The following is a 12,302-nucleotide window of genomic DNA, read 5'->3' as shown; positions in this document are numbered from 1 at the left end:
CAACAGCCGTTAATGTTCAGTTAAACTATTGCATTATTTTATATGACATTTTATGCTCAATTTTCCCATTTATATACACTAGTGGATAGCGCAATAATATAGATTGTAACTTCTTTGACATTTATTAAAAGGTGTTTTAAAATATTAAGGACCACTGCAATGTTCATTTCCACCACCAACCAAAGGTTTTCATATATTGATCCAACAGATCCTCATAATATGAGCGCTGATAGTGTGCAGCCTAATATGTTTATTAGATTTCATGGTTTTGTAAATCCCATTACACATCTCCTCCCAGTCCAGTCAAAAGCCACATTCCAGCGCAAATACCAGTTAAATTCCTCCCAGTGGAATGCCAAAGTGTGCAAGCCTATCCTTTTAAAACCACTGAGGGCGAACTAGCAACAATGATCTGCCTCAGCTTGTTACAAGCACTGGAGCAAAATAAAGAGAGAGAGACAGAGGGAGAGAGAGGCTTGCTCTCTTTTATCCAGCATGTGTGGGATTTATTATATCCCAAAAAGAAAAACATTCTACAGATACTGAAAGCACGACTGGCTGACCTGGGTAACGCATCCGACTGTAGCCGAAAACAGCTTTTGAATGGAGAAGAGCCACAAGTGTTAACAAAAGACACATTTTGAGGTGGAATGACTGTGACCTGGGAGAGTCCAGCTTCCTGTCCATCACTGGGAAGCCCGCTGAATAGCAACAGAGGCCCCCAGAGTGAGACTTTGTGGGATCTGGATGTTGCCAAAAGTGATTGCCACATCTTGTCAAGTGTTGGGGGAGACAAGGAAATCCCCCGAGGCTTAGAGAAATGTCAACAAAACTGCAAAATAAAGGCCACATTCATCGGCGTACAAAGCAGTCGGAGCTGGATGGTACAGAGGGCATTATGTCACATTGAATCCACAAGGTCTGAGGCAAAGGTGGAAGTCAGGATGCCTGCTTTACATTCCAAGAAAAGGGGCACACAACCGTGACCCCAGAGGGGGAAATACAGTTACCCTGTGCCTCAATCTATCATCCTGTCATTCTATCCACAGTGCATTGCAAAGTGAATTAAAGACACTTTAAGAAGCTCAAAGAAGTCCTATTGTACCCCCATTATCTTCTTGTTCCACAGGCATTGTGGGGAACGTTACACATCACTGAATCCCTAATGTCCTGAAAGGCAGTTCGGAAAAGAAATATCCGCTCATCGGATTCACACATCCTTTAACTAGGCAGCTTAGAACGCCAAGACACGGATGACCAGAGTGGATAAAACGGATCAAATTATAAGCAGATTCCACACTGGTGGTGAGCACTGGGAGAAGACTTTTCACAGGGCAAATGCACACAGCAATGGCTGCTTTTCATCTACAAAAGAGACCAAGGGAAATATTAGTTTCTGTGAACCTTCCTCACATTAAAGGTGAATCCTGTTTCTCGACCCTCCGGGCCAAAACAATTAAGCAGCAGGTTTCTTAAATGAGGGCATTAAAAGGTTTGTTCAAATGCATCAAGTCAAGATCTGCTGGCAAGAACTGATTTAATTGGCTGTTGGTAGCATAATGGAGAGAGACCTCATCAAATCAAAATTAGACTTTAAGCCACCATGTTGGGAAATGTGGGTCTAGAATTACTGCCCCTTTTTCTGACAGCACAGCTGCCCCTCACCAAAAAAAGAAAGCAAATATCTGAATTTCAAATTCCTAAAATACCCCCAAAACACTTCAAACCAAAATCTGATCCACTGTTAATTGTGTCTCTCAGACGCCACCAGTTGGACACTTGAGCACATGAGTAAAAGGATCTGTTTGGGGTTGCCTGACAGATGCTCCATAACCTGCTCGGGTGGCTCATCTGCTGCTCGCTCAGCTCCCATTCTCCCACATCAAGACTTGAACTTGCACCGAGTCGCAGAGAGCATGTCGATGTGCCGTCACACATCAATGAGGAGCAACATCTGGGTGTCTGGTGTCACTTCTTATCATTTTAACTTACTAAAAGACCAGATACTTGTCCATTAAACTTAATTTATCACCATGTTTTACATGTTTCTGGACTGCTGGTGGAATCAGAGCGGCAGGGGAAGGTCCACAAAGGTCCAGAGAGAAAATGCCCCCTCCACAATGAAAGGAGCCTGACTCAAACCATGCCAGGAGGTGCCCACCTCCTACACCATCCACGGCCCAGGGCTGATATTTGTCCACACATTTCTTTCTGTCCGCTTCTCTAACGCGATATCTGTTTGCAAGGACTGTTAAATTTTGAAGAAGCTTCCTCCTCTGAAATAAAAGGTGAAATTCCTGCGAGCACAGAGGTAAAAAGACAAAGGTCAGCCTTGCTGAGGTATGACAACCCTCTCCCAGGTCAAACACACACCGGGCAGACTTCCACAAAGGAAAACACAGAGAGGGTCTTGTTCTGCGGCTCATGTGCAGGTCAGTACCGGCAGGTAGGATTGAAATGATAGGCCTCTACAAGAGCCACAGCACAGAGGGCACACTGTTCCCCCACAGCTAAACTATTCACTGGAATGCTATAGGGGCAGCAGGTAAGTTTCAGCTCTTCGCTGTGTGCCATGTGACACTGCTGCCTCTCAGAATGATGGGAGGGACGTGGACGACACGAGATTTGGGGGGGCACTGTAGGACAGTTTCATCGGAAGTAGACTCTTAAAGCAGGAGAGCGTTATTGAGTGAGGCTGCATTTATGACATTTATGAACATATATATTGTTGCATGGGTGGATCTTACATAGGGCTCATTCATCTACTCAAAATACTGAATAAAGAAGTTATTTCTCATTTGCAATTCATCTTGAAGGCATTATTGTTATTTGAAAAGAAGCCTTTTTTTTAATTAAGCACCATTAAAATAGTATTATATTTAATTTGGCATATTTTGTTCGACCACCTTGTTGCTGTAGATTCTGAGTACTGTGGAGATTTTACTCATTAAACCTTTTACAATAACTAAAGTATTAATTTATGTTCTAAGTGGGTTTTTTATTTTTTTATTTACTAAATACCAAACTTACAGTTGATTAAGGCATTTTGTGCATTTTAAGTCCCACTTCTGTGAAATACAGGCTCGCACAAAAAGCACAGTTAATCCAGGACAACTGACAAGGAGTGTTGCTGAATTTTTTAGTAGATATGTGTTATTCTGGCCTCACTCGGAGAATAAACTATTCAAATCTTAGCACAGCAGCGCAATGAGATTACTGTCAGACGATGATCCAAAACCAGAAACAGCTCGAGTTCAACTGTTGCCATGAGGTTCTAATCGTGAACTGCTGTCTCAGATGGATCCACAGCTTACAGAAAGTTCTACCAAGACTCATTAGGCTTGATAGAAATAACAATTCACTGGTGGAAAATGAGAAATATTCACAATGTCCCTCAGATCTCCAAGTTTGTTTCGCTTTACACGGGATTTGATCATTTTCCTGCCATCTAAAACCGCATCACAGTTTTAGGGAAACTGCATCGAGTATTGAAGGTAGTATAAATATGTGTTAATTCCAAAAAAAAAAAAAAAAAAAAAAAGAATTTTCCATTGAGCTTTCTTGCAACGGATTCTTTGAAGTTTGGTTATTTTCTGTTATGGAGATCTGAGCTTTGCCATCATAAAACATCCGCTGGGATCCGAGCACATTCTTTCTGAAGCTTTTCAAGACCCCCTTCACCTGGTTCAAAGACCTGCTTGTGAACTTTAGTTTCGACACCATGAGGGTTTAACATTCAGGGCGATTCTTATCGCGGTCCTGTTGGTCTTCTTAAGCCTACCACTGACGGGAGCAACCAAAGGCTCTTCTTCATCTGGGACACAGGAATGACAATTACCACCAGGAGAAGTGCATCTACATTAAAAAGAACTATTTAGATTATTTTAAAAATCCATTTGGTTGCAGAGCGAGTTTCTTACAGCCGTCATCACTCTTGGCCCCCCTGACCATTGTGGTCAATACAATAGTTATTATATTACGTTATTAGTTAGATTCAGTATGTTTTGCTTCTAAAAGTTAGTTACGTTTTTCAAACAAATTGGATTTTTTGGTATGGGGGGGTCAGAGGTCGGTGACCACGCCCTCCTGGGAAGATATTAAAGCCTCAGGCTGCAAACTAACCCAGCAACTTGTGCAAACTTAACTTAGAATCTAACCACAGGGGACATGTGGGAGAGGGTATGAGGGAGAAGCAGACAGTCCCCCTACATCAGGGCCACTTCTACCAATCATGATCCTTTATTCAAGGAGGGTTTGACCTTTCCAGATTTGCCCTTGGCACTACTAGTGAACCTTATTCATGCACAGGAGCACTTTTTGAATGTTTCATGCCAAAAGGCAGATTAGTGTGTGTGGGGACACCGATGGTCTGGTCTAAAACGAAAGCATGGCTTGAAGACTGCCACTGAAGCTCCATTACAGATGCTTCATCTTAGAAAGATTACAAACACTTTCTAATTCCACTATTCCATTCCATTTTGTTGCCTTAACAACAAAGCTGTTCACACATGTAAAAATTTATTTTAAAATTTCAACAGTATAAAAGCTCTCAACTGTCTGAGCCATTATTTGTAATGTTTGTTGATATTGAAGTCTAATTTCTGTTTGATTGGCCAACAGAAAACAATGTGCATATGCATTAACTGACGTGCAGCCCTGTGGTGGATATTAGCCTGGCTGCAACACAAGATTGTCAAATTACCACCTAACTTTTAAGCATAAGCAGCTCAGATGGTGAAGAATAGGCAGGAGAACATCTATAGACTGTTACCAAACAGTAGAATACACTCAATCCTGAAACAACAGAAGACGAACAAGAAGAACAAGACGAATAATCCTTACCCAGACAAATGGTGCACAAAGTTGGAAATGAAAGCCTCTAAAATGTTAAAGATGACTGATCTGGACAGAAGCAACAGTAAGAACAGACTGGTTACAGTGGAAAAGACAGGAGAAATGAGTTGGTATGAGTAAATGGACTGGTTAAAATGGGATAGAAGTACTGAATGTAACAGTTATAGCAGGACATAGAAACTGGTTATAATTGGATATTCCATGGCGATAGACACGCAAAACCCCATAATATTTCAAAAGAGTGAATGATTAAGGCTGTATGTGAGTAAAGTTCTACTTGAACGTGTGAAATTGGTTAAAAATCTTTAAATTGGGGAGGTAAATCTTCAAGAGCTTTGCCAACTCTTATAAGGGAAACACACCTCCGCTTGTTTGTGTTTTTTTTGTTTTTGTTTTTTTTAAGTACAATAATTAAAGCTACACCCCTTCCTGACTGTATTGGAATCAAGGCTCAGACAACCTTATCTTTATCCATGGTTAACATAAAGACAGACACTGCATCTGATGAAGAATTCAGCACACAGATGCAAACAAACGAGCCCAGACTGCGAACGCGCAAGCCTCAAGTGAACCGACGTCAGCCGCAACTTCTTACCTTTGTCAGGTTCCCCTTTGTCTTTTCTTCGACCTCATTTTGGTACATTTGTAAAAAATCCTCTTCACAGCAGATGAAGCTCACCGTGCATCCCATCCGAGCGAGGCCAGGCCAGGGCGCATACGTCCCGCTCCAAACCCATCCAAAAAGCTCCCTGCGCCGCTCGCTCCTCCCCGCGCTCGCTCCTCTTCCTCAGCAGCGCAGATCTGACGGCTTAATTCCGCTCACATGGGCGACAAATGTGCGGTCTGACATCGCCGCGACGTCAGACCCACACGAAGAACGAGGTTTGGCGCTTCGCTCCGGTGCTCCCCCGACTCGCTGCTGCAGCCAGACTGAGGTGAGGCGACTTCCCCCCGCGGAGGAGCCGCAGGTAACGCGCTGCTCTGACAACTACCGAATGTACATGTTAGAAAATACATCGGTGAAAGTGAACCTAAAGGACACGGACACGGTCTGAGTGGGAAAATACCAGATTTTTATTTGCGGCAATAACTTTTAAATTGACCAGGTGCGCAAGTAAACGGCGTTTACGCGGAAGTCACGTGACCCAATTACCACCCGACTTGACTACAAAAGTCAGAAAGGTGGACTTACAGGTGAAAGGAAGCAGGCCGGTTCAAGATGCTTCAGGTCTTAACCTTGAGTGGTGCACCTGAGAGTACAGGTGACTTTATGAAGGTTTGCACCTGTCCGAATCTAACAATGTCGCTGACAACCCTGATCACCAAAGGTTTGTAGTTTTCATGATTTAGAATATGTTGCATCCAAAATGAATAGCACAACACAATCACGTGAGATCTGGTCCGAGCAGACGCTCTTTAGATTAATTTCTCTGCTTTTTAATTGACTCCTGGCTTTATTAGGCAAAATATGAAGTGCACATCTGTAATCTCCCTGTCTGCACCTTCCCAGCTGAGGACAAGTGTCAAGCATGTTCTTGATGTTCACAGGTCACCTCTGCATTGCCTGGTGCTCAGATTCTCCCTGTGTTGCTAATTCGATTTTCTTTCATGCTCAGGTTGGACGTTTGTGTCCCTAACCTGGCTTCCAGGTACCAGATCAGCCCTCCCGTGACTCCACAGCTGACTCTAAAAACTATTTTAAAGAAAGGATGCCAAGAACATTAGATTTACAGAGGTTTGGGCCAAAGTTGCGACCACAGGAATGCCGACGCGAACACAATCTAACAGATGGAATCTAGAAACTTATCCAGAGAAGCAGCTGGCAGCAGATATGAAGGAATGAATCAGCTTTCACAAGCCCCAGAGTCAGTGTCAGCTTTAACTGCTGGCTCTGCCAATGAGTGACTGACTGGAACCTGGAAGACAAACATGACCTGGTGAAAACACATTTGAACGGTAGAAGCCGAAAGTAAAATGTTTCGAAACGGATGCAATAACGTTAAGATTTATTGTTGTTGAAAAGTCTCTGTCCAATTCTTAATTAATTTTCATTAATTTCATGCATGATGATGTGTCGTTCTGACCTAAAAGTCGGTGTCCAACAGTTGACCAAACGACCTGCTGGAATCCGCCCTCATGTGGTTTTGCTGCCCCCTGCTGGATATTTTTCAGTGTGTTGGTCGAATTACGTCTTTTTCAGGAATAATGATTTTTAATCTTACCAATTTTACTTTTAAAATCGGGGTAAAATCTAGTTTAGTATTTGAAGAGCACTTGAAGAATTATTTTCCAAACTTTGTACATGAGAGACAACGTCGGGTCCACTTTTTTACAAGGACCACTTTTTTATCATTTTTGATTGTCATTGCTAATTATTCTGCACAATCCCACAGTCAAACTATTGTTTTTGGCCACACAGAATAAAAAATTCTATCTGGCAACAACATTTGTGATGAAAGCCATCCAAAATCACGCAGCGTGTCCACTTCCTCTGTCCAAGAAGCGGAGGCTCACTGGTTTATCTGGGATCAGAACAGTGCGGCAGACGCTTTTCAGCTCCCCCATTTTTGGATCTGGTTTGATCTCAAAGTGCCTCATTAGCTGAAAAAAAGGAAAAATATTCTTTGAAGGCCCTCTATGATAATCACGACAATGATGCGCCAACAGCAGGTTAGTTAAAGTTAACCGATATCACATGTTGGCTCAGCTCTTATCGGGGTGAATTATTGTTGCTGCTAGTTTGTCCACGTGTCACTTACATGACACAGAAACAAATACATCTCCAGCTCTGCAATCCTGCGGCCGACACAGCCTCGGACTCCAAATCCAAACGCGATGGCGCCGAAGGCGTTGGGCCTGTTGTGGCTGTCCTGTAGCCACCTTTCAGGCATAAAGGTGGCCGGTTCAGGGAACGTGTCCTCATCGCGGCCGATGGCATAGTGAGAAAAATTGAAAGCAGTCTGGAAAAAAGGAAAAAACTATAATAATAAAATGCTTTAATCTGGATGATTCGAATATAGTTGTGCCAATTCAAAAGTTAATGCAAGACAAAAATGAATAAATCAGACTCACATTCTTTGAAAACTGATATCCACCAATCATAACATCTTTATCTGCCAGGATTCGTCCATTCATAGGAATCACTGGAAACATCCTGCATCATATGTAAAGGAAAACAGGACAAAGACACGACAACTCTGTTTCTCCCCACTGGTGCAGGTATGTTTGTGTGTTTGTAGGATGTTTACTGGCTTTTTGTGCTGAGCTGTAACCTCACCTCAGCGATTCCTTGACAACAGCCCGTAGATACGGCATTCGGGTCACCTCCTCAGCAGAAGGCGCCCTGTCTGCTGGTACTGATGTGGACACTTCTTTGAAAAGTATTTCCTGGCATTGAGGATATTTGGACAGCAAGTACAGAGTCCATGTGAGGGTATTGGAAGTCTGGGGGGAGGGATAAATTCAGTAAACAGGCAACATAAACATGGTGGCACATCGGATTGGATCTGAATGCAAAACTATGTCAGTGAGCATTTACCGTGTCCACTCCAGCAAGTAAAAGCTCTGAGACGCTGCCGTACACGTCCTTGATGCTCATCTGAGTGTTGGACAGGAGGTATGTCAGATACTCTCCCTCCACGTTCTGGTTGTTGTCCAGATGCTGTTGGATGAACTCCATCTTCCTGTCAATCAACCTGGTAGCTGAAATCAGTGCAGCAATAAAAACCGGTTGACTTGGACACATCGTCTCGATTAGAAACCCTTATGTTGTGTGAGAGGCTGTCTAGCTAGCCTGCTAATTTCTTCTCCCAAGAATTAAAACTTCTCTTGAGCGTTGGACATATATAAAACACAACATTAAAAAAAGGGACTAGGAATAACAATAACACCCACCAAAGCTGAAGATACCATCCCAGCCTGCTACGTAGCGCCTCCAGTAGGGGAGCAAACCCCGACTCCACTTGGGCATCAGGAAAACTTGAAAGTTGTTGGAGAACATCTGGGATATCGCATTGATGAAGTCCTGGGTGCCCGTCGGGATTTCCTCTTCCAGACACCCAAGCCTGGTCTCAAAGAGTATGGAGGCAATAGCTGAAGGGCAAATGTTAGGATTAAATAATAAACCAGTAAAACATCCAATTTTCCCAGTGGCTAACAAAGAAAGTCAGCGTACCTTCAAGGGAAAAGTGATAGAGCTCGTTGTTCAGGTCGGTCACCACATCTCCAGTGGGGCTGCGCTGACGGAGGAAGTAGATTCTCCTGATGAAGTCCGTGACGACCTCGCCGATGGTGTCGCCGTACTGGAGAGCATCCTTTGGGCGCAGCATCCGTTTGTTCAAAACCGCCCTCAGGTTGTACCATCGCTCATCCTTCCTGGGGGACGATATGATGATATTAAACCTGCTCCACTCTTAATAGGGGCTTAATCCGCATGCAGCAACCTTGTGGTTGGAAATGAGCAAGAAAGATAAATGGCTGTAGGGAATAGTGGAAGACAAGGAAACAGTTAATGATTTTTGGCCAAAGGATTCCACTGGCAGCACCATAAGGCGACACAGTTTACCATCTACACCAGTGAACGTCTTACTCAGTGAAAGGCCCGTAGCCGTATCCTCTGAGGTCGCGATACTCTTTCCAAATTGACATGTCGCCTCTGTTTGGGAACTTGTCATCATTTCTCAAAACCTCCTCCAGGAGCTTTGCGGTGCTCACAGACACTGCATTCATTCCATTCCTGTAGATGGGCCCATATCGCCCTTTCTCCAGGATCTGACGAGAGAGGCAGGTGAGCATAAACACCAGAGAAGCTGAAACTCCCACTGACAACATCGTCCCAGTACAAAACCATGTTGTAATAAACACAGCATTTGTCAGCGGAGACAACTTTTTTCTTGTTTCCTGTTAAGGCCGATGACACCGTTATCCTCTTCAGCAACCAAAGCAACATCCTGTCAAAGATTCTATATCAGGGGTCACCAACACAGCGCCTGTGGGCACCAAGTTGCCCGCAATGACCACATGAATCGCCCGCAAGCCTGTTCTAAAAATAGCAAAACTCGCAAGTGAGGTGCGTCTAAGAACATTTTTTCTACTGCTATTTTTTTAAATCACACCTGCATTTACATAGATTTCAAAATGACAATGTCTTAAAAATAAATAAAAATATAAATAAAATGAAGGTGAACTCTGGCCTAGTTCAAAGGTCAGTATTGTGCGCATGAAATAACCTTTGAGCTTGTGGAGAATAAACTCGCGGGCACTGAAAATGGTGAGTGGAGTGCAATTTTCTACCCCAAAAACATGGCAAAAAGAAGACAGTAAATTTATCATTTTCAAAGTGAATGGGAGGAAGAGTATTTTTTTTCACCACTGTGAAAGGAAGGAGTGTATGTTGCATTTGCGGAGCGACTGTGATGACGGCGAAGCAGCACAATGTGGAGCGACGCTTCACTACACGTCATGAAAGCTACAATGCTAATGCTAACTACCCACCGGGAAGCATTCTACTGTCAGAGAAGGCCCAGGAGCTAAAAAGTGTGTTTATAAAATGGAACAGATTTTGAGCAGAATTGCAGTAGATTTGTTCAGTTAAGATTTATTCAATATGAAAGTTAATTTTTTTTAATGTTGCATAACTTTTTAAAACATGGTTCAACATAGTTTATGAATTAAAATGGTTTTTGAGTTAAAATGGTTTAGTTTCTTATGGTTGAAAGGGTCTGGTGAAAACTTGACATTTTTTTTCTGATCAAATGTAGAAGTGATCATCTGAACAATTGCTGAGATTAATAATAATAAAGTGTTGAATATTGATCTTTTCTGTTACCCACTCTAAGTTACTGATACACACACACACACACAATTTGTTATTTTAGAGGAGTGTGTCACACGACTCGGTACCCATGACGTAGCTCTTGGTTTCAAAAAGGTTGGTGACCCCTGTTCTATATCATAAAGAAAGCAACACTTATACTTTCAGAATTTTTGGAGGGAAACCGCCTACCTGTAGTTCATGCATGTGACTGTGGAAGCCCTGAAACGTTAATCTGTACAGCAGCTCCCAGAGGCTGACGCGTGGAAGGTCCTCCACCGTCCGTGGTTTGAAGCGGAGATTGGGGGGAGACGCTGGGACTGTGGAGACCCTCCCTGCACCCCCGGAGCAGGAGCGAGCCCAGGCCAGAGGCCGCAGCAGCCAGCTTCCTTTCTTCCACATGAGTTTACACAGAGGCAGGCAGACATGGAGTGGGAATGCACAGAAATGTTGAGGAATCAGCACTATAGGGAGGAGCATTGTTTTCCAGGAATTAACCCCTCCATCATGACTCGCTCACATCCAGGACAGGGCAGCAACCCAGCAGCTGCACCTTAATAATATTTTTGCACTAAAACATGATGATGATATTCACACGGCCTGATCAGTTTGAGGAGTTTTCACATCACTATAGTCAAAACATCAGCCCCCCCCCCCCTTCCTGGAAACATCTGTGGAATGTTTATGTCGGGTCACATGGACAATAAAGTTATTAGGACCACGTAGCTGTGTGCTCCATCGAATCTCTGTGAGCTCCACTGTGACCAGTTCCTGGAACATTTTTCTCTCCTAGAGAGAGAGATTGTGAAGCGGGTGGGACTCGTGTGAGGAAGAGACTGAACATTGTGTACGGTGCATTTACTCAAATCCACAGACTCCAACAACGGTATGTCTGATGGTGGATGAGATTAGCATAACAACTGGAGACATCGTTTCTAGGGGTTCTTGAGAAAGCTGTGGCCGTACGACCACGTGAGGCCTCAGATCAAACAACCTGTCTTCAGTCAGGGTTCAGGCCTGCAGACCCTACTGAGCAGGGTCACTAATGACCTGTTGATGGCACCAGTCGCTAGCTCAGCCTCTGATCTTTCTGCTGCCTTTGATACCATCAACCACCACACCATCAGGCTTCGGTACTGCTCTTCATTGGGTTTGGTCTGACCTCTCTGAAGGGACTGAATACGTTTCCGTCAGAGGAGTGAAAGCTAAGTGTCAGCTGTCGCCTGTGGAGTTCCTCAGGGATCAGTCCGTGGCCCCATTTTCTTCCACCTACATATGCTGCCCCTTGGCCAAGTCAACAGCTGTTGAATTTCCTTCAACTCCTACGGTGATCACAACCAACAACCAAAACCTTCAAACCGCATCTTTGAAATTCCTTCCAGACCATCAAAGGGCCCCACAGAAACTTTTAAAAAAGATTATTTCCATTTCATACTTTTTACAACGATTGCTTTTATGTTTAATGGCTGATTATGTTGAGCTTTTTAAATGTAAAGTGCACTAAAATAAAATTTTATTATAAAACTACAGAATCTTTAAGTAGGTCTATTGCCTTTGATGTCAGCCCTACTTTGTTTTTCTGTCTTACGTTGCCGTTGACAGTAACTAATAAACAGCATCGCTACTGCTGGGATTA

General features: G+C 43.4%; 2 protein-coding genes and 1 long non-coding RNA gene across 5 annotated transcripts in view; 1 reads left to right on the top strand and 2 right to left on the bottom strand.

The window, feature by feature from the left end:
- The window catches only part of tns1b (tensin 1b), a 95,531-nt gene extending 89,774 nt beyond the window's left edge, over positions 1–5,757 (bottom strand). Inside the window, exon 1 of one of the 2 annotated variants that reach the window (XM_057048163.1) lies at positions 5,450–5,757. In XM_057048163.1, coding sequence (XP_056904143.1) covers positions 5,450–5,545 — 96 coding nt within the window. In that variant the 5' untranslated portion in view covers positions 5,546–5,757. The remainder of the gene's footprint in view (positions 1–5,449) is intronic. The other variant, XM_057048273.1, reaches the window with a different exon arrangement.
- A 66-nt stretch (positions 5,758–5,823) lies between these two features.
- LOC130534332 (uncharacterized) lies at positions 5,824–6,918 on the top strand. Of its 2 annotated transcripts, none has more exons than XR_008952869.1 (2): positions 5,824–6,182; positions 6,471–6,918. It is a non-coding gene; the product is annotated as an uncharacterized LOC130534332 (long non-coding RNA). The 2 variants fall into 2 exon arrangements; XR_008952870.1 differs by having other exon boundaries at positions 6,316–6,918.
- On the bottom strand, positions 6,844–12,186 carry LOC130534294 (sterol 26-hydroxylase, mitochondrial). The gene is made up of 9 exons (XM_057048323.1): positions 10,859–12,186; positions 9,443–9,624; positions 9,029–9,228; positions 8,749–8,946; positions 8,393–8,556; positions 8,132–8,298; positions 7,927–8,008; positions 7,614–7,814; positions 6,844–7,455 (listed from the first exon to the last, which is right to left on the bottom strand). Exons 1-9 carry the CDS (start codon positions 11,144–11,146, stop codon positions 7,324–7,326), a joined length of 1,614 nt encoding a protein of 537 aa, XP_056904303.1. The 5' UTR covers positions 11,147–12,186; the 3' UTR covers positions 6,844–7,323.
- Between the last annotated feature and the right edge of the window lie 116 nt (positions 12,187–12,302).

This window comes from Takifugu flavidus, chromosome 1, assembly GCF_003711565.1.
Source record: "Takifugu flavidus isolate HTHZ2018 chromosome 1, ASM371156v2, whole genome shotgun sequence".
Taxonomy (NCBI): domain Eukaryota; kingdom Metazoa; phylum Chordata; class Actinopteri; order Tetraodontiformes; family Tetraodontidae; genus Takifugu; species Takifugu flavidus.
This window is presented reverse-complemented; position numbering and strand designations above follow the sequence as displayed.